General features: G+C 41.3%; 1 protein-coding gene across 3 annotated transcripts in view; it reads right to left on the reverse strand.

Moving 5' to 3' along the window:
* The window catches only part of rhof (ras homolog family member F), a 44753-nt gene that overhangs the window by 12742 nt on the left and 8017 nt on the right, over window positions 1–23994 (reverse strand). The window contains exons 1-3 of one of the 3 annotated variants that reach the window (XM_048555885.2): window positions 18913–19062; window positions 16167–17047; window positions 8634–8721 (exon numbers count right to left, since the gene is read on the reverse strand). In XM_048555885.2, the coding sequence (XP_048411842.1) occupies window positions 8634–8721; window positions 16167–16301 (223 nt within the window). In that variant the 5' untranslated portion in view covers window positions 16302–17047; window positions 18913–19062. Of the gene's footprint in view, window positions 1–8633; window positions 8722–16166; window positions 17048–17963; window positions 18263–18912; window positions 19063–23994 lie in introns of those variants that run through there. The other 2 variants (XM_048555886.2, XM_048555884.2) reach the window with 2 other exon arrangements.

Here is a 23994-nt window from a genome sequence, read left to right on the forward strand (position 1 = left end):
TATGCATAATTGCTGACAATCCTTCTGCAACGATAAGACCATTAGATACTGGTGAAGTAGGCCATATAGCTGATCGAGTTTGCTCCACTTTTGGCATCATGTCTGATCTGGTCATCCTCAATTCCACTTCCCTGTACTTTCCGATAACCTTAATTCTCTTACTAATGAAAAAAAATCCATCTTTTTAAACCTTGAATATATCTAATGACTCAGCCTTAATCGCCCTCTGCAGTGAAGAATTTCACAGATTCACCACCTTCGAAAAAAATCTCCTCCTCATCTCTGTATAAAATGGCTGAATTGTTGTTCTCAGACTGCAATCTCCTAGACTCTTCGAAATAAAGAAACAAACTTCTCTGGATCTACCCTGTGAAGCCCCTTAAGGTCCTCTCATTTTCCTAAATGTTAATTGAGAACAGGCCCAACCTTCTCAACCTTTCCTCATCAACAAAATGTTTCCATATTTGGCATTAACCTAACAAAGCTTCCCTGGACTGCCTCCACTGCTGGTGTATCTTTCATAAGACAAAAGGACCAGAACTGTTCACAGTACTCTAGCTTTTGTCTGACCCGCAGCTTCTTAGCCAAACTCTCCTACTTTTATATTCCTTTCCCTTTGAAACAAAGGCCCTATCTTGAAGAAAGAAGTTATGACCTACCCCAGCTTCTGATTTGCTAAAAATGTAAAAAGACTGTTATTAAGTAACTCAATGCAGCAGCTAATTTGTGCATGACAAGTTCCCATAAAAACCAAAGGAGATGATTGAACAGTTAAGTCCAATTTAAAAAAAACTGTTATTAGTTGAGACAAGAATTTAGAGGCCAACACCATGAAAACCTCCTTCTCTTCTCCAAAATATACCATGTTATCTTCTGCAAATACCTGAACAACCAGGTGGGACCACATTTCGTTTCCTTGTGCTTGTGTATCCGTGATAAAAATAAACCATGGGGATCACTCAAAAGTCAACACTCTGATAAAAATAGCACCTGTCAGTGCTACATTACAATTTTCCTCCCAGATTCCTCAAATCCTACAAAGGCATTTGAAATCTTCTGAATCAGGTGATGGGGCTGCCAAATGAGCCAAGCCATACCACAGCCTCTTTCTAGATTTAATATCTGAGAGGGACTTTGGTAGTGATTCGATTCACTGATGTTCTTTAGAGAAGGGAATCTGCCACCTTTACCTGGTCTGGCCTACACATGACTTCAGACCCAAAACGAGGTGATGAGTGGCGACGACAATGGTAATGGCAGTGGATCTTTCAAGATGGCAGGGCTGGCAAGGTGATATCTTGGAGGGTGGCAGCCGGAGTGGGACTCTTGATGACACAGAGGCAGCGGCCTAGTCTGGCAGCAGCTCCAAGGATTCCTTGTTGCAGTAGACCCAGAGGAGGAACTTTGAGCTTTGGGGGAAGGCAGCAGCTGTAGGGGATGCAGCTTGGTATGCCCCAAGCCAGGACCCCTGGACGCAGTGGAGCTGGGCACTTGGAGGGTAAGTGTATGTTCAGCATGGGACCTGGCATCAGCAAGACAAGTCTGCAGCGAAGAGATGGTGCCTAAAGAGTGGCAATTCCTGCGTTAGGGGGTCCGACACAGGCAGCAATGAGGCAGTGGAGGAGGGGTGGTAGTGCAGGTGTCCTTGGTGAGCCAGCTGAAGGCTCAGGACTCTCAGTTTTTTATCCTTTTTATTCTTAGCCTATTCAAAATGGTGCTGGATTGTGGCGACTGTTGAAGCTTTTCAATGTATTTTATTGTATTATTCACTGTAAAATGCAAGTGACAACAAAACATTCATCATTAACTCCTAATTCCCCTCTGAAATTATCCTGGCAAACCACTCAGCTCAAGGGCATTAGGAAAGAGCAATAAATGCTGTAAAAAGTCCCACCCTTCAAAATAATGGATATCAAACAGTTCAGATTTTATTAGCTAAACAACCATCATTATATATGCGTTTGTATTTAAAGGTGACACCAATCATCAAAACTATTTATTTGAGGTTATAAATTTATGTATAATGGGTCCCTGTAACAGGTTAATTAGAAATTGGAAGAAATATTTATATTTTCTTATTGATTATCAAGAGGCATTCTATTTCATGAATGGCAATTTCAACTATTGTCTTGCAAGAGTAGCTGCATTACTGTATCATAATGTATTATCATCTGAGTATCTTTCAGCTGATCAGATATTACAATTTCGGAAATGATGCAAATTTCAACACGGGAGCTGAATCTAACAGTTGGTTGGCTGTTAAATCAAATCGAATAATGTCTTCTGTGATCATCATTTAGGAGATTACACCTACATGGTTTCTGAAAAGTTAACAACACTCTTTAATTTGGCAAAACACAATGGATAGATTATATTCTGTACAATTACCAGACAGTAAGACAAAAACTCGGCTAGGAATGAAGTCATAGTTTGCGATCAGAGAATCATTTACATCTTAGCACATTTACCAACAAGTTATTGATCTAGTTAAGTTCTAATTAAATGAAACAAGGAATTCAAACTTTGAGCAAATTTGATATCCTTCACTGATTATTTTGTTATTAATAAGTCTTAAAGTTCTGGGGATTTTCTCCAGTGTTCTGGTAGCACAGTATTTAGTGGTGAGCTTTCTACTGTCAATGCTGTCGCTTACACCCAACCTAGAGGAAATCTATGTGGATCAATGTTTACAAGCCACAAATTAAAAGGAAACAGCCACTTTAAAAAAAACGTCATGGACTGTACCAAGTTGAAGGAAGCAACCAGAGTAAACATATCAACATTGCTGAACTAAGTTATAGTCGAGAACATACAGGTATAAAATGACACTAATACGTATTCAAATAGATAAAAATACAAAGCCTATTCCGTTTGAAAAAACTGGTCAGTCTACTGTTTAAGGAATATAAAAATAGGGTATAGAAAGGTGAAATTAGAGGACTATGTTTTTGAGGGAAATCACCATTGAACAATAGCTTACTTGGCGAAGACAATGTTTAACTTACCCACACGGACTAAACCAGCTCTGGCTTTATTTCTGCGATAACAAGGTGTAGAGCTGGAGGAACACAGCAGGCCCAGCAGCAGAGAAGCAGGAAAGCTGATGTTTTGGATTGAGACACTTCTTCAGAAATTTTTGAATTCTAATTTCTGAAGTAGGGTCTCAACCCGAAATGTCAGCTTTCCTGCTCCTCTGCTGCTGCTTGGCCTGCTGTGTTCATCCAGCTCTACACCTTGTTATCTCAGATTCTCCAGCATCAACAGTTCCTACTATCTATGGCTTTATTTGTAGTCTCTACTCATTTAGCTAATTCTAGTGGAGGCAGGGGCAGTAACCTTAGTCCCTCAGAGTTACAGGGAGAAATGTATCACTTGTATTTCTGCTCCTTATACTTTCCAATACCTCCTGCTGGAATACAAGTGCAGATGTCTATTGAGGACAGAAACTCATGCCATTCATGCTATAAACCCACTGACTCCCACAGCTACCTGGACTATCCATCCTCACACTCTGCTTCCTGCAAAGACTCCATCCCATTCTCTCAGTTGCTCTACCTCTGTCGCATACATTCAGATGAGGCCGCCTTTGACAAGGGAGCCTCCAAAATGTTTACTTTCTTCCTCAACCAAGGATTCCCCAGCACCATTGTTGACAGGGGCCTCAACCGGGTCCGTCGCATCTCCCTCACTTCTGCCCTCATCCTTTCTCTTCCCTCCTATAGCAGTGACCGGTTCCTCTTGTCCTTACCTACCATCTCACCAGCATCCGTATCCGGAAGATCATCAGACACCATTTCTGCCACCTCAAGACACATACTCCCCTCCCTTGTCCACCTTCTGCAGGGACCATTCCCTTCGGGACACCCTGGTCCACACTTCCTTCACTCCCAACACCTCCCCACAGCTCTACAGCACCTTCCCCTGTAACTGGCAACAGTGCAACACCTGCCCATTTACCTCCTCCCTCCCCATTATCTAAGGGCCCAAAATGTCAGCTTTGAAAGGAATTGAAAGAAAACAACTCCTCAATGCCGTGATTCGAATTAGTGAGAGATATCTGCATTGAAGTTTTTACCCGTCCCCACCTGTAATAATTTTGTTTTGCCTTGTCTTTGTGTGTCTGTTTGTACATGAATTGGAATTTTTAAAGTTTAGATTATAGAGTTATAAGTTTCATTCTGCAGTTAGTTAAAAACAAGTTGATTACTACAAGCAGTTATTTTCTTGTTTATGGAAAAGCCAACTCGACACAGACAGTTGCCCAAAGCTGGATTCGAATCCAGCTCCCTGGTGCTGTGAGGCTGCAGTGCTAACCACTGAGCCACCGCGCTCCTCCCCCTGCAAGATACAACATCCCAGACCAGTTTACAAACCTAGATCAGCTCAACTCAACTTGAACCAGGGAAACAACCTACAATTCTGTTCTTGGGCCTCTGTCTTTGTAGTTTTTATAAATGACTTGGATGAAGAGGTTGAGGGGTGGGTTAGTATGTTTGCTGATGACACAAAGGTTGGAGGTGCTGTTGATAGTATCGAGGGCTATTGCAAGCTTCAGCAAGACATTGACAGGATGCAGAGCTGGACTGAGAAATGGCAGATGGAGTTCAACCTGGATAAATGCGAAGTGATGCATTTTGGAAGGTCGAACTTAAAGGCTGAATATAGGATTAAAGGCAGGATCCTTGGCAGTGTGGAGGAACAGCGGGATCTTGGTGTTCAAGTGCATAGCTCCCTCAAAGTTGCCACCCAAGTGGAAAAGGTTGTTAAGAAAGCATATGGTGTTTTGGCTTTCATTAACAGGGGGATCGAGTTTAAGAGCCACGAGGTTATGCTGCAGCTCTACAAAACCCTGCTAAGACCACACTTGGAATATTGTGTCTAGTTCTGGTCGCCCTATTATAGGAAAGATGTGGAGGCTTTGGAGAGGGTGCAAAGGAGGTTTACCAGGATGCTGCCTGGACTGGAGGGCTTGTCTTAAGAGGAGAGGTTGACTGAGCTTGGACTTTTCTCTCTGGAGAGGAGGAGGAAGAGAGGTGACCTGATCGAGGTGTACAAGGTAATGAGAGGCATAGATAGAGTCGATAGCCAGAGACCTTTCCCCAGGGCAGGATTGACAGCCACGAGGGGTCATAGTTTTAAGGTGTTAGGAGGAAGGTATAGAGGAGACGTCAGAGGGAGGTTCTTCACCCAGAGAGTTGTGAGCGCATGGAATACTTTGCTAGTGGAAGTCATGGAAGCGGAGTCATTAGTGACATTTAAGCGACTGCTAGACATGCACATGGACAGCAGTGAATTGAGGGGAGTGTAGGTTAGGTTATTTTATTTTTGGATTAGGATTAGTCCACAGCACAACATCGTGGGCCAAAGGGCCTGTACTATGCTGTACTTTTCTATGTTCTATGTAATTAATCTGGCCTGCAAAGTTCAACAGTGCCCGAGATAAAATTCAGCACATTCACTCAACAATGAGGAAACAGAGTCTTGTAATTTAGTTGTTAAAGGGAAGGAAGCTGTGGGTTAGCAGTCTAAGCTCACAGTATTTTAGAGGTGTCCTACTTTCTTGATTGTTTGTGTAATGTGTTTCACATGTTTCTGAACAAGACAAACATTTCTGCAGAATCAACGAACCAAAAATACCTAATTCGCCACATTCCACGTGGGTCTTTTGAAAGTCCTCAATGATTAGGAAACTGTATTCAATATTTTGGCATTATGACCTGAATCCTGTCTGACATCCTGCTGGCAGAACCACAAGCAGGGTCCCCAGCTGGCAAGGATAAATGGCAGGACCTTGAGGGCAAGATCAGAAGCTGGCCTTCACGGACACCCAGCCCCCACCCCCGGCTCACTATGTTTGGTCCCTTGAACATGAACGTAAATTGAAATACCACCGACTCCCCAGTTAACAGGCTGTCCCAATGCTTTACCAGTTAATTAGGCCAACTCTTGTTTTTCCCAAAAACTCTTGCTTTTATCAAGGGCACAAGTGAACCTTGCAGGCCGGGTTAGTAGTAGGTTCTCTCCCCGGTTCAAGGTGAGATGATTTGTGATCATTGCAGCCCAGAGAAGAATATGCCCTTAACTGATCATTAATTGACCACTTAAGGGCCTCAATTAGCAGCAGAGGAAGGAGGTCAATTCAGGTCTTCCCAACTTGCCCTTAGCTCGGTGAGGAAGGAAGATAGGAAAATGGTGGGTTCTTGAGTTGTCACCGACCCACTTAATTAAGTTGCCTTCTTCCCTCTAGGCTTACCATCTCATTGACAGGAATTTGTCCTGCCTTACAGTTCTGAGGTACTCCATTGACTAAGGAATTTCCACATCCAGAGATTGTGAAAGGTGAGATTCAACTGCAGATTCTGTCTATTTAAGGCACTCTCTGTACAGGAGCAATACAATCTGATATTGAGTCCATTGGTTTTTCCAAACTGTTGTGGCTTGCATTCACTGGAGTTCAGAAGAATGAGGGAGGGTCTGATTGAGGTTTTTAAAATGCTTAAGGTGAACGTTGGACAGATGACCCTCTTGTGCGACTGTCTCGAACAAGAGGTCACAGATATAGCGCAAGAGGAAGTAGTTTCAAAACTGACAAGTGGAGAAACCACTTCTCTCAGAGGGTTGTGAATCTGTGGCACTCATTTCACCAGAGTGCAGTGGAGGCAGAATCAATCAACAGATTAAAGAATGAAATAGACATATGTCTGATGAAAAGCAGGATAAAGGGAGCAGACAGGCAAGTGGAGTTGAGACCAGGACAAGATCAGCCATTGATCATGTTAACGGTGAATGGCTGAATTGCCTACTCCCACTCCTAGTTCTTATCTTCCTATGTAGACAGAGCTCTTGAGACATTACTCAGAGCCAGATGTCTGATGTGGACCTCTAATTTGTTACAGGTCAATACACTAAACTAATCAGATCACTGAGTCTCTTTATAGGAATAATGACATTTATTTACTGTGTGCAACAATTCTCATCACTGGCTGAAGTCGAGGGAATTAAGATGATCCAAAGCAGATAAACCTGCCTGCAGAATGGAACTAAATACTAGTGAATCTGTTTGAAATGGATTAGCACTTCACCTATTGGCCAAGAAAATTTAGTTGATTTATAACTTACATCTTCAAAATAACAACATTTAGTCAGTTTCTTCCTGTGGTTAATCAAACTCAGTGCAATACAGACAGGAAATGGCTTAGTAAAATGTCAGACACTCCCAAGTTACAAGCTAACATTTTAAAAAAAAGAGGAGGTTCAGGTGCAACACCCACATCACCCTATAAAAAGATGCTATTGCATTTTTGCTTTGGTTTTTTTAACATGCAGTTCCCAATTATTATACTATTGTTTAGATGCAGCCAATTTAATCTGGTCTATTCCTTCAAATTTAATTCAGAAGGGGTAGATTGTAAGGTTAATCGCTCGTCGTGAAGCAAATTTTCAAGCGCTAATAAATCCCTGGATCCACAACCGACAAAGGAATGAATTTGAAAGATATGAATTTGCTGCAGTTCTTTTTATAAATAACAAAGTATTTAAAAATATAGTAGCTAATATACAGAAAAACTGGGTTGTCTATGTAAACAAAGAGCATACAATGTAATTTTTGGTTACTAAAGTATGACAACGTTGGCACATGCTAAATATTTGTGTCTAAGAATTCCCATTTTCATAACTGAACCAACAAATTCCAAGCAATTAAGCACAGTGAGCATCAATGGTAGACAGACTCAAATAATCAAATTTAGAACAAATGAACCATTGAACAGTACATCAATCTCATATCCTCAGTTTCACCAAAGATAACAGCATTGGTTTGGATCTTCCAGAATTCCCTAAACTTTAGAACAATCCAAGCAGATTGGAAGACAGAAAATGTAAACTCACTTAGAAAAAGGAGAAAAGAAGGAACTGTACACCAGGTAGCTTGACATATAATGAGAGAAATTGATAGAATCTATTAGGCACGTGGTAATGCACCAGGGATTAAATCTAATTCAACAGTCTTTACACTAGTAATAACAATGCTTTTATCAGAATAAGATAATTGGCTGGTTAGGTGTTACATTCATGAACCTATTCTCTTTCCTGGCTTCCAAGTGACTAGAACGAGGAAATATTTGAAAACACAGACCATCAAATTAATTCTCAATATCAAAGGCTAATAATGGATATCCCAAAACAGTTTGCAGCTAATGAAGTCTTTTTGAATTGTACTGTTCTTACGCAGGGAACATAGCAGCCATTCACACACAGCAAGCTCTTAAATACTGTAGTGTGACACGATAATGTAATATGTTTTTGGGATGTTGATGGAAGGATAAATGTTGATTGGACATTGAGAATAACTTACCCACTATCTTTTGTCAGGGAATCTTTTGCATCTACCTGAGGGGGCAGATGTCATGTCTCACTTAAAGATTTCAGAAAACTATGGCCTCAGAACTGCAGTAGAGTGTCAGCCCTGATTTTGACTGGTGTCAACAGAAGTTTCTCTATTACTGCTGTGGTTGAAGTCTCCAATTCAAGCTCAGAAATAATTCTAGGACTTTTCTTGTTCTTAGGCCTCAGCCTTGTGATGTAATACTTTAAATAAAAGGTTCCCAAAGCTGAAATATATGAGAAGGTCTTACCTGCAGTGTCATAAAGAGTCAAAGTAAACTTCTTGTTTCTAACTGTGATATCTTTCACATACTTCTCAAACACGGATGGGGCATATTGCTAAAATCAAAGCATGAATGAAAATAGTAAGATTTCAAAGTGACTAACATATAATTTTGAACACTATTGCTAAATATTAATTAGAGAAAAATTTCTTTTTAATAGCATAATAAGTAAAAATTTAACCATATGCTGAGCCAGCAAGTATGAAAAGACAGTACATGGAATCACATGAATCTTTCTAGTTGAATTTTATGTAAATCAAATTGGGAATGGCAGCCATCAGATCACTATTTGTATAATCATATGAATTAGTGTACAGAACAGAAGGCACATTTCTACAGGAAAGAAAATAAAGATCATAAAAGCAGAAATAGGCCATTTGGCCCATTGTGTCTACTCTATCATTTGGTGGGATCATGGCTGACCTGATCATCCTCAACTCTATTTCCTGTCTTTTCCCGATAGACTCTGATTACAAGTGTATCAATCTCAGCCTTGAAGATGATTAATGGCCCAGTCTCAACAGTAAAAAAAATTCTAAAGATTCACCCTCAGAAAAAATGTCCTCATCTCCACCCTAACTGGATAGCCCCGTATTCTGAGATAACATTTCTGGTCCTAAACTCTCCCACCTGGGGAACCAAACACTCTGCATCTACGCTATCATGCCCTAAAAATTCCCATGTTTCAAAAAGATCACCATTCATTCTTCTAAACTGTAATAGTTAAAAGCTCAACCTATTAGGTGCGACTCAACTTGTGCCTTATATATTAGCAAGATATGACTTTATTTACTCCATTCCCTTTTAAGAGATCTCTGTAACTTATGAGCTCTGACCAAATCGCCCAGATCATGATATTTTCATTTCTGGGTGCCACTTTTTTTTTCCTTCCATTTTCAAATATGTCTGTTTTAACGGAGTCTGTATATGGAATTTTTAATTTACATCTTAGCACCCACATCTTTTCTTCATACCTACTGTCTGTTATCAATGGTTCACAGGCACACAGAGACATAGCTAAAATGAGGTACCTTATCAAATGTTTTCTGGTTACAAGCCAGTGTTTAGAAATGGTTCGGAAGAGATTTACCAGCATGTTGCCAGAAATGGAAGTTTTGAGTTATAAAGAAAATTAAAATAGGCTGGAACTTTTCTTCATTGGAGTATGGAAGGTTGAGAGGTGACCTTTTATGGGGTTTATAAATTAATGAGGGGTATAGATAGGGTTAATGGTAGTTGTATTTTCCCTAGGATGGGGGATTTCAAGACTAGGGGCATTTTTTAAAAAGTGACAGGAGACAGAGTTAGAAAAGATGGAAGGGCAATTTTTTTTTTAAAAACACAGGGGGTGGTTCACGTGTGAAGTGAACTTCCTGAGGAAGTGGTGGATGCAGGTATATTTACAATGTTTAAAAGACAATTAGGTGAGTACATGAACAGGAAAGGTTTTGAGAGAGATGAGTTGGGAGCAGGCAAAGTTTAGTTTGGTATGATCTTCAGCGTGGACTGTTTGGATCAAAGGGTCTGTTTCCGTTCTGTGTGACTCTTATAAAGGCTGTCATTCCACTTAACTTCCATATTAACTGAACTTGGATGCTAGTTTTGTTCTGCTTTATGGACAAGGAATCCCAAATCCCTCTACGCTGCAGTTTTCTGCAGTCTTTCTCTACTTAAATAATATTTTGCTCTTCTTGCCAAAATTGCGTAATCTCTCATTTTCCCACATTATATTCAGCGTCATCCTAGCCTTTATTAGCCGAGATGCAGAGCTGAAGAGTGAACAAGTTATACTGAGACTGTATAAAACATTGGTAAGGCCACAACTAGGGTATGGGGGTGGACAGTTTTGGAATCCACATTATAGAAGGCATGTGATAACACTGGAGATGGTGCAGAGGAGATTTATCAGGATGTTGCCTGGGCTGGAGAGCTTTAGCTATGAAGAGAGACTGGATGGATTGGGATTGTTTTTCTTGGAGAAGAGGAGACTGAGGGGTGCATATTTGAGATGTACAAAATTATGAGCAGCAGAACAGGAAGGAACTGTTCCCCTTGGTTTCCCCTAGTTTTGCATCATTTGCAAACCTGACACAAGTACATTCACTTCCCTCATCCAAGTCATTAATATATACAGTAAATAATTGCAGCCTCAACCCTGATCACTGTGACATTTCTACTAGTTACACTAGCTCTGGATGAAGGAACTGAAGGCACTGTCACTAAGTTTGCAAATGACACAAAGATAGGTGGAGGCTCAGGTAATGTTAATAAAATGGGGAGGCTGCAGAAGAGTCAGCAAAGAAGTGGCCGATCGAATACAATGTGGGAAAGTGTCAGCGAGATAGAGATGAGGGAGTTACATTGTTCATTACAGAGAATATCTACTGAGGGAGGACACATTGGAGGACTCATCCAGTGAGGCCACATGGGTAGAGCCCAGGAACAGGAAAGGTGCAATCACTTGGGTGGGGTTGTACTATAGTCCTCCCAACAGTGAGGTATCTTTTCCTTCGGATGGTGGATTTCAAGATTAGGGGGCACATTTTTAACGTGAGAAGAGAGGTTTTAAAAAAGACATCAGGGGCAATTTTTTTTACACCGAGGGTAGTTTGCCAGTGGAATGAACTTCCTGAGGAAGTGGTGGATGTGGGTACAATCATAACATTTCAAAGACATTCAGATAAGGACATGGCTAGGAAAGGTTTGGAGGGATATGGGCCAGGAGCAGGCAGGTGGGATTAGTTTAGATTGGGATCATGTTCGGCATGAACCAGTTGGACTTAAGGGTCTGTTTCCAAGCTGCATGACTCTGCGTGGACAGATTATGGAAAAATGTAAAAACAACAGTGTTGTTGTAGTGGAGGATTTTCAGTTACACTACATTGGGATTCCCTTAGTTCCAAGGGAATTAAGTCCATCCAGGATGGTTTCTTGAAGCAATATGTTAATAGTTCAACTTAGGAAGGGGCATTACTGGACCTGGTATTTCAGGAACAGTGATCATAACTTCATAATTTTATAGTTACTTATGGATAAGGATAAGAGTAATCCTCAGGTGAAAGTACTAAACTAGGGAAGGTTAACTATGACAATATTAGGCAAGAACAAGGGAATGTTGACTGGGAGCTGCTGTTTGAAGGTAAATCCACATCTATCCTGTTGGAATCTTTTAAAAGCCAGTTGATTAGAGTTCAGGACAGGCATGTTCTTGTGAAAATTATGGATAAGGATGTAAAGATCTGCAAACATTGGAAAACAAGAGAAATTATGACCTTAGAAAGAAAAAAGAAAGCATAAATGCAGTATGAAAAGCATTAGACAAGTCCCCAGGACCTGATGGGATCTGTGCCAGAATACTGAGGGAGGAGAGGGAGTAGAATTGCTGAGTCCTTTTACAAAATCTTAGCATCCTCTTTAGTCATGAGTGAGGTCCCAATGTTAAGAGGGGCAACAGGGATAATCTGGGAAATTACAGGCCCATGAGCCTCAAGTCTGTGGTAGGAAAATTATTGGAGAAGATTCTTAGAAACAGGATTCACTCACATTTGAAATACATGGGCTTATTAGCAAAAGGCAGCATGGCTTTGTGTTGGGGGAGGGAACAAAAGATCTGGGAGCAGCTGATCTGTTTGACATCGCAAAAGTGATGAAATTGTTCCACTGAAAAATCTACTGGAAGGTGTAAACTTAAGTTTCAAATGATAAGAAGTAATATTTGACTCTTGTAGCTTTCTTCCACTGCAAAAAGCATAGCAGTCCAATGTCTATATTTGTAGGTAAAGTACCATAGTCCCAGAGCAACATAGGGGTACTCTCCATAGTGTACCACCCAAGGAGAGTCTTCCACGTGGGCCTTGACAGTAAGAAGTTCTTGATTGCTGCAATAGTTTGAGGAAGGGCGGGGGGAACCACAGGCAAGCTCAATTATTTCACACATTATGTTCTTTTTTAAAAAGCATTATCTGTGGTGAGAAATAAATATGACATTTGTTGAAGATTGCCACATTTTGCTAGCAATTTGTACAGCTCTGTCACTGGCCTCACACTAACCTTGTTACGAATTTTTGTTAAGAAATTTATTAGGATTTAAACCGACAAAGATTTACATTCTCAAAGCACCTTTCTTAATGTCTTAAAATCTTAAGTTACTTTACAGCAGTTAAGGACTTTGAGTCTGTTTCCCCTGGTGCTGTATGACCCTTCAGTCCAACCAGTCCACGCTGAACATAATCTCAGATCAAACTAGTACTACCTGCCTGGTCCTGGACCATACCTTCCAAACCTTTCCTATGGGTGTATATATCAAAATGTCTTTTAAACGTTGTAACTGTACCCTCATCCACTACTTCCTCAGGAAGTTCATTCCACATGTGAACCAGACTCTGTAAAAAAATCTGTCCCTTATGTTTTTTCCTAAATCTTTCTCCTCTCACCTTAAAACTATGTCCTCCTGGTCTTGAAATTCCCCACCCTGGGGAAAAGACGCCTGCCATTCACCTTATCTATGCCCCTCATGATTTTATAAACCTCCATAAAAGTCACCCCTCAAACTCCTACGCTCCAGTGAAAAAATTCCAGCCTTTCTTTATAACTCAAACCCTTTATTCCTAACAACATCCTAGTAAATCTTTTCTGAACCCTTTCCAGATTAATATCCTTCCTATAAACAGGGCAACCAGAACTGCACATATTTTTCCAGAAGAGGCCTCACAAACATCCTGCACAACCTCAACATGACAATCCAACTCCTATCTTCAAAAGGTCTGAGCGATGTTGAAAATGTAGCAGCCAATTTGCAAAAAGCAAACTCTTACAAGCAACAATATGATAAAGTCCAGATTTTTAAAAAATGTTTATTGAGGGATAAGTAATGGCCAGAAGACCAAAGTCCCTTGTTTTTCTTCCAAATAGTGCCACAGGATCTTTTACATCCACCTTAGAAGAAAGATGATGTCTCAGTTTAACATTTCATCTGCAAGATGGCACTTCCAAAAGCACAGCTTTCCTTCCCTCCTGTAGTGGAGTGAGAGCCCTGACTTTAGTCTTCAAATTCTGGATTTGCACTGTTAGTTAGAAGTGCTATTTCATGGCGTAAGGACTCTGCTCATGGGGTGGTGAATGGTTACTCTGCTTCTGATTAGTATGTCAGTTTGCTCCACCAACAAAGGCCCAGAAAGGGGACAAGTCTGCTGACGGTAAATTACTCCAAGCCTTTGTAAAACACTTAATTTCACATGCTTTCTTAGATTTTTAAATATTTTCTCAGATAATCCACTCTTTCTTTCTTATATTAAAACAGAAATTGCTAGAGAAACTCATTAAGTCTGGCAGAATCTGTGCAAAGAGAAAAAGAGTTAATGTTTCAATTCCAGGAAGACTTCTTCAGAACCCTTCTTCTTTCCATAGACGTTGCCAGACCTGACAAATTTCTCCGGCATCAGTGATAATGGGAACTGCAGATGCTGGAGAATCCAAGATAATGAAAGATGCTGCTGGGCCTGCTGTGTTCATCCAGCCTCACATTTCATTATCTTAAATTTCTCCGGCATGTTCTGTTTTTACTTCCGATTTCCAGCATTTGTGATGTAATTTGCTTTTATTTCAATCTTTCTTTCTGTATCCAATTTGACTTTAATTGGGGTTGAAGGACATACGGAGATCACCGAAGCCCCAGTAATTCACCATACTGTTTCACATTTCCACTTTAAGGAATTTGGCCTACAAAAGTAATTGGAGTAGAAAAGGTCAGCTCGCACATGATCTCCCACTACAACATATTCCAGGCTGTTAAACTATTTGTATTGGATTAACAGTTTTATTACCCATTCAAATGGTAAACCTTCCATTGTTATCTCTATATTGCACCTTTGGCATTTATGGTATGCCAGTACTTTTTGGACAGCTGTCAAAACAATATTGGAGTCTATGCTGGAAAAAAACTAGAATAAATCCAGTTGAAAGAATCCAATAAACAGCATCCAATCTTGAGACACAAAAAATGCCCACTTGGTATAATGAGATACCAAGGTGTAGAGCTGGATGAACACAGCAGGCCAAGCAGCAGAGGAGCAGGAAAGCTGACGTTTCTAGTGTGGACGCTTTTTCAGAAATAGGGAAGGCGAAGGGGATTCTGAAATAAAGAGAGGGGAGGGAGAGGCGGATAGAAGATGGAGAAAGGAGCAGATAGGTGGAGAGGAAACTGACAGGTCAAGGAGGTGGGGACGGAGCCAGTATAGCTGGGTGTAGGTGGGGATAGGTCGGCAGGGAGGACGGACAGGTCAAGGAGGCGGGAATGAGGCTGACAGGTAGGAGGTGGAGGTGGGAGAAGTGGATAGGTGGGAGACAGGACGGACAGGTTTGGGATGCGCAAGGGGGAGGGGAGATTTTGAAGCTAGTGAAGTCCACATTGATACCACTGGGCTGTAGAGTTCCCTAGTCGTATATAAGGTGCTATTCCGGCAACCTTCGGGTGGCATGATTGTGGCACTGCAGGAGGCCCAGGACGGACATGTCGTCTAAGGAGTGATAATGGGAACTGCAGATGCTGGAGAATTATTATGTCGTCTAAGGAGTCCACTTTGTGTGTATTGTTCATCCAACACGTTTGCACTGTTCACACTCAAACTAACGATTCCACTCACGGAAAGGTGAGAATGTAGTCTCTCAATCTGTTCTGTAGATAGCTTCAGTAACATGCTTACTGATGTTTTTCCATGAGCAAGTATAGGCATTTTCTAAAAAAGAACTTAAAACAAAATCTTCTCCCATCAGACACTTCCTCCTAGAAGGAAGAAGCTCCTTTCGCTATGTTTAGCCTATTTATATTGTAGCATGTTTACTAAGTAACAACAAAAAGTATAATAGACACATTTACACTATCAACATGTACAGTGATCCCCACAACATTATTTTTGGGTCAGCAGACTAGCAAACAGTGCGAATGAGGCCACCTAGAATTTCTTGTAAATTTGATTCAGGCCCAATCGTTAAAGTTTGGTTAATGACGTCTCTGCTGTTTTCTCCCCCTTCCCTCCTTCGCGCACTTCATTTTCACATTCGCCGCAGCCTGTTATCTTTTTCTGAGTCCCAGACCGTTGCAAGGAGATACTAAATGCTGATCCATCTATATCACAGAAGGTGACTCAATTACACAGCGTGGCCATGCCCTCGTCTATATACCACGTAAAATTTACAGCTTTCTATCGCTGGAACGCTTAGCTGTTCTCTGTCCCCCTTACAACCTTGCAAGGATGCACTCCGCATAAAGGTACTATAGGTTTTGCTTTATGATGAATGTATGACTAATTCTAATCTTTTAGGAACAGCATTCTGCCAAATTACGCCACTTTAAATGAAGAACATTTATTCCAAGTGACAAATCCAATTGTACAGACGGTGAGTCTAAATAGAAATTAGGCTCTCGCAGCTAAACTCTAAACACGCTACATTCGTCTGGTCTTTTTCCTAAACGAGCGCTATCGTTAGGTTCCTTCAACTTACTTCTGGGAAGTCTCCCTTGGCAAACACCATAAGTAGCGAGGTCTTCCCACAGCCACCGTCTCCCACTATCACAATTTTCAGTTCTTTTCCATCCGCGCCGGCAGCTTTAACATTATGACCATTTTCCAAAGCCATCTTATTTGATGACTGATTCTCTAAAGATAAAGTTCAGTTTTCACCCTCCCTCTTAGTTCACAGTTATGTCCTAGAAACTCCTCCGGGCCAGAAACGTGACATTTGGCGAGGCATCTGCTGTACGATCACCTCAACTCCCCGCCAGATAAACGCTGGCTTCCTGATTGCATTAGTTTTCCGCTCCTAGAAGAACCCGTGCGTCCGTCTCGTTTCAAACAGCTAGTATTTTGGGGCGATGTGAGGCAGCCTTGCCCTTGACTGTCCGGAAAGACGTTGATCTGAGTGTCTGGGGAGGTGTTCACGGATCAGGAGGAGGACACTCCTGTTCGGCAGACACGCCTCACGGCAAGCCGTGAGCATTCACTTCTCGTTCTGAGTGAGCCCAGGCCGTGCACCTTATTTCGTAAAGACTGGGAGCTGCCACATCCTTACCTGGACTGCAGCAAGCACCAATATCGGCTAAACTGTTCACTTCCCACCCACCCACCATCGCTCGGGATTGAGGATCATTTCCTGCTACTCAGGGTCTCCCAGATGGCTGATAAACCCCATGGTGCTGGCACAGTTGGGTTCTTTCAGAGGTTTATTTCCCGCTCCCAGTGTTCCTTCTTCATTTCTGCGAGAAATCCCTTGATGTGTTCATCGTGTTACCGAATGAGCCTTCCCCATTTTGGTAGGTCACTGCTCACAGTGGGGGTTCCCAACCTATAGGACTGGCCGGGAATCTGCAGCAAAAGTGTGCAAGTCTAGAGACAGAACAAAAACAAGCACAGGGTCATTTCGAACGGGATTTGTTTTTGTTGTTTCGCGATGGACTCTTGCCGTACCTTTTTAAAAAAATCAGTTTGATTCTTTTAATATTTCTGTTTATAAACAAAATTCAAACTGGAAAAGAATTTTTTTTTGGTTGACAGTCAAACCTCACCCCCACCGTCTTCCACATACAGCAGTCGGTCACAAAGACTAGTGACCGAAGTGTGGGAGCAAGTCATGTGATAAGAAGAAATTGATTTCTTAAAATAAGAAATGTAGTGGAACAGTTGGTTACCCTAGGCCATGTTCTTCCCATGAGTTGGCAGGACATCCCCAAAGCGTTTCCGCTGACCAAGTTCCAAGGACCTTCAGGCGTCTACTATTAGTCATACGGACAACATGCCACACCCAGGGGAGCTGGTTTTACGTGAATAACATCTTTAATCGTTATCATAATCTTAACATCCAACGACATGCTATAAAACAAGCACAGTAATCACTTGTTGGCACCCAATTGTAACTAATTTAAAAGAAACCTAGAGAAATTCAACTCGGTCTGCACCTTGGAGACAAATAGATTCAACGTTTCAAGTCCAGTGGAACTCTTTTAGAACTAAGGATGGTAATAGGATAATGTGTGGCTCCAACGGTTTCCATGTTGCGTTTCATTATAAATTGTATTGTCTCTTTATTCACCTTACTTCTAAAATTCAATGAACTACATTTCTTTACTAGCTATGCACGAATGGTCTGAACGTAAGGGCTTGGGCCAGCTTCGTGGGGATGGATATCCTTGAATAAACCTCAAACCTAAATCAGCCTCAATCATAGTGTTAAAATGAACTTTTCAGAGAAAATATTAAATACAACGTCAGTAACGATTATTCTGACAGGATACTTAGTCCTCACATTGTTTAAAAGAAAAAAATAGCGAGTAGCCGGACAAAGTTTTCTTTCGACAAGTTGGTCACAACATCATTGAAATGGCATTTTCTGAAGAAGGGTCTAGGCCCAAAAGGTCAGCTTTCCTGCTCCTCTGATGCTGCGTGGCCTGGTGTGTTCATCCAGCTCTACACCTTGTTATCTTTGAAAAGAGAAAATAGGAACTGCAGATGCTGGAGAATCTGAATCTATCATTGAAAAGACACGTGCTAAACAAACCCGATGGCTTGCGACCTGTTTTCTTTCAGCCTTCCTTTTGCGCAATTTGGGTTGGGTTACTGCCGAAACATACATTCAAATAGAACTCGAAACCTTAGGAAGGGTGAGGCACAAGTGAATTCCGGACACTAGCGGCCGCCATTATTGTGTTAATCCTGTACCAAATAATCTTCCTGTTTGTGAGAACAATAGCTTTTTTAAAAAAAATCACTCGTTGTTTCAAACTCCAGCTAAAACACGCCACCTGCTGTAAACTTGTAAAATGTGAGCTTCCAGGAGATTACATAGCGTGGAGCTGGATGAACGCAGCATCAGAGGAGCCGGAAGGTTGAAGTTTCGGGTCGGGACCATTCTTCAGAAAATTTTGCTTACTTGAGGGGTCTTATTTTGGTTGCTATATGCAATAATCTTTAACTAATTGCTTCACTATTTTTCTGCGAGTTTTCTTAATAAGTAGCTGAATTGGAGGAAGCGTGAATTCAGAAAATTTTCTGAAGGGTGCCGACCAGAAACGTCAACTTTCCTACTCCTATGACGCTGCCTGGCCTGCTGTGTTCCTCTAGCTCTACACTTATCCTTGACTCCAGCATCGGTAGTTCTTACTATTTCAAACGTGACCTTCTAATCAGATTTAATCAATAGAATCACTCATTGCACACAACATATTTTTTCGTCTATTTAAATCAATCCTCCATACCAGAATTAGAACGTTGCTCCTCGTGGAGAGAGTTAAAGACCATGCCAGTAATAATTGGAATGGATTAAATATAGGTATTTGTCGGTGAGCCTCCTTTAGTTGATATCAAGACCCTTTAAAGGTATATCCCTCCCCCAGTTGCCCGGGCCTGCTGTCATAATGCAGAGAGCTCAGCAGCACCACCGCTCGTTGGGACTGCACCTGCAGAATGAGTGCACATCAATGAGCCAGCACTCTATCGAGGGATGTCAAGGGTACGTAGAAAGGGACCCGTGCTCCATAAATAAAAGTATGGAGTACAAGAAAGATACACAGGAATCGTTCCAGGGATGAGGTAATTCGGTGATGCAGATTGTTGCGTGTAAATTATCAGACGCAACCTCTAATTCAGTTACTTATTAAGAAATCTCACAAATAGTGAAATAATTATTTAACGTTTGTTGCATGTAGCAATAAGACCCCACAAGTAAGCAAGTTAAGCCTCACAACTTAACTTGGCTATTACCTGATTAATGGTGGAATTTAGGTACAATTCCCAACTAACAGTTTGTCTCAATGTTCTGGGTTCAATCTTTGTGCAGTGTTGTTCTTAGAAATTCTGCTGCTGAAGAGTCCTGGAGTTGAATTTTTTTTGGTCAGGTTTCTGTTCTTCAAGTCTATGGTGTGACGTTATTAGTGATTCTTTCATCCAAAGTATTGACCACTTTGAGGCAGCACGGTGACTATCATTGGCATTGGGACCTGGGTTTCCTCCCGCAATCTGAAGATGTGCAGGTTAGGTGGATTGGCTAGCAAAACTGGTTTATGGTGTTCAGGGTTGTGCAAGCTAGGTGGATTAACCATGGTAAATGTGACATTATGGGAATAGGGTGGGATGTGATGGGCTGAATGGCCTCTATCTGTGTAGTAGGTATTCTAAGGATACTGCTCTGGAGCTATCAAGCCTGCAGCTTGCCTCCTTATCAGAAGTTGCTTTCCTGTTCCTTGTTACATTTGGCATTGACTGTTTGTTTGAAGACACAGCTTTCCTGCAATTAACTCCATAAATTCTTCTGCAGAATAATCATTTGTCCTTGTGGCATAAGGCAGCCAGTTATCAAGCAGGTGTTGAAACCATTTTGTTCAAGTAACATCAATTCCTCCTTTTCCCAGGCATAGCTAATTGCTTTCAATTCCTGTATAACTGTTTTTCCTTAACAGTTTATTCTAGACAGAGTTATTACTGCTTCTTTCAATCCATGAACACTTATTCAATTTCTGAAGTTTACACTATCCCAGGATAGATTGGAGAACTTGATTTGTTCTTCTTTGACAAAGGGAAATTTAGGAAATTGGAAAAGGTACTTGAAATCACAAAGTGCCTGAAAACAGTTCCTTTTGGCAGTAGTTTTGAGATCAGAAGACACTGATTAAAGGCAGTTATAAAAGAAGCAATGAGGAATTTGGGTTCATCAATAGATAATTGAAGTGGGGAGATGGGTGATGCTGTACAGATGGAACAAGAGATTATTTGGGGTTAAAAGCTCAGCTCCGAATCAAAGGCACAATTGTTAAGTGATTTGTTTTAGCATCATGCAGTAGATGGGAGAAGGAGGTAGGCAACAGCTCAGTATGGAGTTTGTTGAAGGCCAAAGTCTTTCCTACCCCACCCCTCAAGTTTTCTAATATCGATGCTCATCGAGTAATGGATGTTAAACAATGTGACACAGGTGAAAGTAGAAGAGAGCTGGGTATTGTCATTGCATATGAGGAACTGGATATGTTTTTAAATTGTTGCCAAGTGGCAACATGTAGATGGGAAATACAATGAGGCCAAGGATCGATCCTTCAGTGGCTCTAGGAGGTGACAGTGTTGGAGTGGGAAGAAAAGTCCTTTGTATGTGATTTAGTTACAGCTGCACAGGGAATGGCAGATCCTGCCGAATGAAGTTGTGTTGGAGGGCAGTGTGGTCAACTGCTAAGGCTGTAGACAAGTCAAGAAAGTTTTTAATGTGGGCAGAATAATTGGATGTGTGACTTTGAAGGACAATGTCAGTGCTATGGAAGTGTTAGAAATTAATTGGAGAGTCTTAAACAATTTCATATTATCCACAAATTATAAAGAACTGACTTTTCTTTAAAAGGCTTTTACCATTAAAAAAAATTTAAAATACAGATACTTCTATTTTAAACTCAAGGTCACTTTGCCCACTGACTCACACCCCTGTCAGATTTTTATTAACAATTTGATAACAAACCACTTGTCTAGTCCTGTTTCAAAGAGGCGTTCAAAGGCTAAAGTTTCTTGGGTTTTTCCACTCATTTCAGACAGGTTATTCCTTCAGATCCCCACCAATGTTTCAGATGTAGACTCCCCATTCAACATGTCATTGTATTTTAAATGTAGACATTGGTTCTACTGTTCTGGAGTCTTGCATTTAAAACTTTCTTCTCCCTTTTCTCAGCTTTAGCTATCCCAAAAGTTTAACTCACTTAGGTGGAATTTTCCACTAACAAGAGCTTTACAGTATTTCAGATGAATGTTCTAAAAGATATGGTCACTGTCCTCAGCTTGAATTTTAGAAGAAAAATCTAAACCCTGCTGGAGACCAGAGCCACGCCCAGGCACTGACTCACCCATATAATTAATTTCTGGTTCACTTTTCTCAACAGTATTAATCTCCAGGGAAGCTGGGTCATGTGACTGTATATTGGAAGCCAGGTGCATTACTTTGACATTATCGAAAAAGAAACTTAGTTCTTAAAGGGACAATCACCCAACATAAGTTATTCTTCCCCAAAAATCACATGGGCTGTCACAACATGTGGGAAAGATGGCTGTAGATTCAGAAGGTGACAACATTTGAAGACTTTCTCGAGGTAGTGAAACTTCAAAATTTAGCTTTTGGATTGGTCAGGTAGTGGTGGGCTGATGAGAGTTCTAACAAAAAGATAAAGCTTGTAACAAAAAGGAAAACACTCAATGCTACTTGCTATCCACTATCCTTCATGCCTGAGAAACTTGGACCACAAGTAAATCTGTGTAGGAAAAGGTCTTAGAGACCTTTAAAAAGTAGATGCTAGGATGTATAACTTAATGTCATATTCCAGCTGTAAGACAATGAGTTATCCTTCAGTTTAATTTTTTAAAATTTTCGGATGGCATCCTCCATGAGCCTATCCAAGAGTCACTTAAAAGTCTGAAGTATCTGACTCTACTATCACTGTCAGCAGTGTATTCCACACACCCACCACTCTCTATGTGAAGAACCTTCCTCCAATGACCCTTAAAATTATGTCCCCTCATAATAGTCATTTCTGCCTTTGGGGGGAAAAAAGTCTCTGACTATCCACTCTATCTATGCCTCTCATCTTCTTGTACACCTCTATCAAGTCACCTGTCTTCCTTCTTCGCTCCACTGAGGAAAAACCCTAGCTCCCTCAACCTTTCCTTGTAAGACTGCCCTCCAGTCCAGGCAGCATCCTGATAAATCTCCTCTGCATCTTCTCTAGAGCTTCCACGTCTTTCCCATAATGAGGTGACTAGAACTGAACACAATATTCCAAGTGTGGTCTAACCAGAGTTTTGTGGAGCTGCAGCATAACTTCATGGCTCTGAAACTCAATTCCGCTGCCAATGAAAGCCAACAACCATGAGCTTCTTTACAACCCTATCAACTTGGGTAGCAACTTTGAGGGATCTATGGGCGTGGACCCCAAAATCCCTCCATTCATCCACACTACCGAGAATCCTGCCATTAACCCTGTATTCTGCATTCAAGTTCGACCTTCCAAAATGAATCACTTCACATTTTTCTGAGTTGAATTCCATCTACCACTTCTTTGCCCAGGTCTGCATCCTGTCAAAAGAGCAGAGGTCCCAGAACAGATCCCTGCAGAACACCACTGGTCGCAGAACTCCGTGCCGAATACTTTCCATCCACTACCACCCTCTGTCTTCTGTTGGACAGCCAGTTTGTATCCAGACAGCCAAATTTCCTTGAATCCTGTGGCTCCTTACTTTCTGAATGAGCCTACCATTGTAACCTTATCAAATGCCTTGCTAAAATCCATATACACCACATCCACTACTCTGCCTTCAGCCATGTGTTTTGTCATATCCTCAAAGAGTTCAGTTAGGCTTCTGAGACATGACCTGCCCCTCTCAAAGCCATGCTGACTATTTCTAATCAAACTGTGCTTTTCCAAATCATCATAAATACTATCTCTCAGAATCCTCTCCAATAATTTGCTCACCACAGAAGTAAGACTGACCGGTCTGTAATTTTCAGGATTATCCCTATTCCCTTTCTTGAACAAGCGAATGACATTTGTCACTCTCCATTCTTCTGGCACTGCTCCAGTGATGACGCAAATATCATTGCCAAAGGGGCAGCAATCTCTTCCCTCACTTCCTATATGAACCTTGGGTATATCCCATCTGGCTCAGGGGTTTATCTATCCTCATGTTTTTTCAAAATTTCTAGCACATCCTCTTCCTAACACCAACCTGTTTGAACATATCTGCTTGTTTCATGCTGTCCTCACAAACATCAAGGTCACTCTCACTGGTGAATACTGAAGCAAAGTACTCATTAAGGACCTTCCCTACCTCCTCTGACTCTGCACCCAAGTTCCCTCCACTATCGCTGATCGGCCCTACCCTCACTCTGGCCATCCTCTTGTTCCTCACATAAGTATATAAAGTCTTGGAGTTTTTCTTGATCCTACCTGCCAAGGTTTTTTCATACTCCCTTCTAGCTCTCCTAAGTCCATTCGTCAGTTCCTTCCTAGCTACTTGTAAACTGCTAGAGCCCTGTCCAATCCTTGCTTCTTCAACCTTAGGTAAGCTTCCTTTTTCCACTTGACTATATGTTACACGTCTTGTCATCCAAGGTTCCTTCACCTTATCATCCTTTCCTTGCCTCAGTGGGACAAACCTATCCAGTACCTGTAGTAACTGCTCCCTGAACAACCTCCACATTTCTGTTGTGCATTATTTTGCATTATGTATCATCCCACTTTTTTGTTAGGAAAAGAACATTGGTAATCAAATAGGGTTCTCCTGAGGGACCAGAGGTTTGGTACTTGGGGGAATCCTTT

This window comes from Stegostoma tigrinum, chromosome 26, assembly GCF_030684315.1.
Source record: "Stegostoma tigrinum isolate sSteTig4 chromosome 26, sSteTig4.hap1, whole genome shotgun sequence".
NCBI lineage: Eukaryota > Metazoa > Chordata > Chondrichthyes > Orectolobiformes > Stegostomatidae > Stegostoma > Stegostoma tigrinum.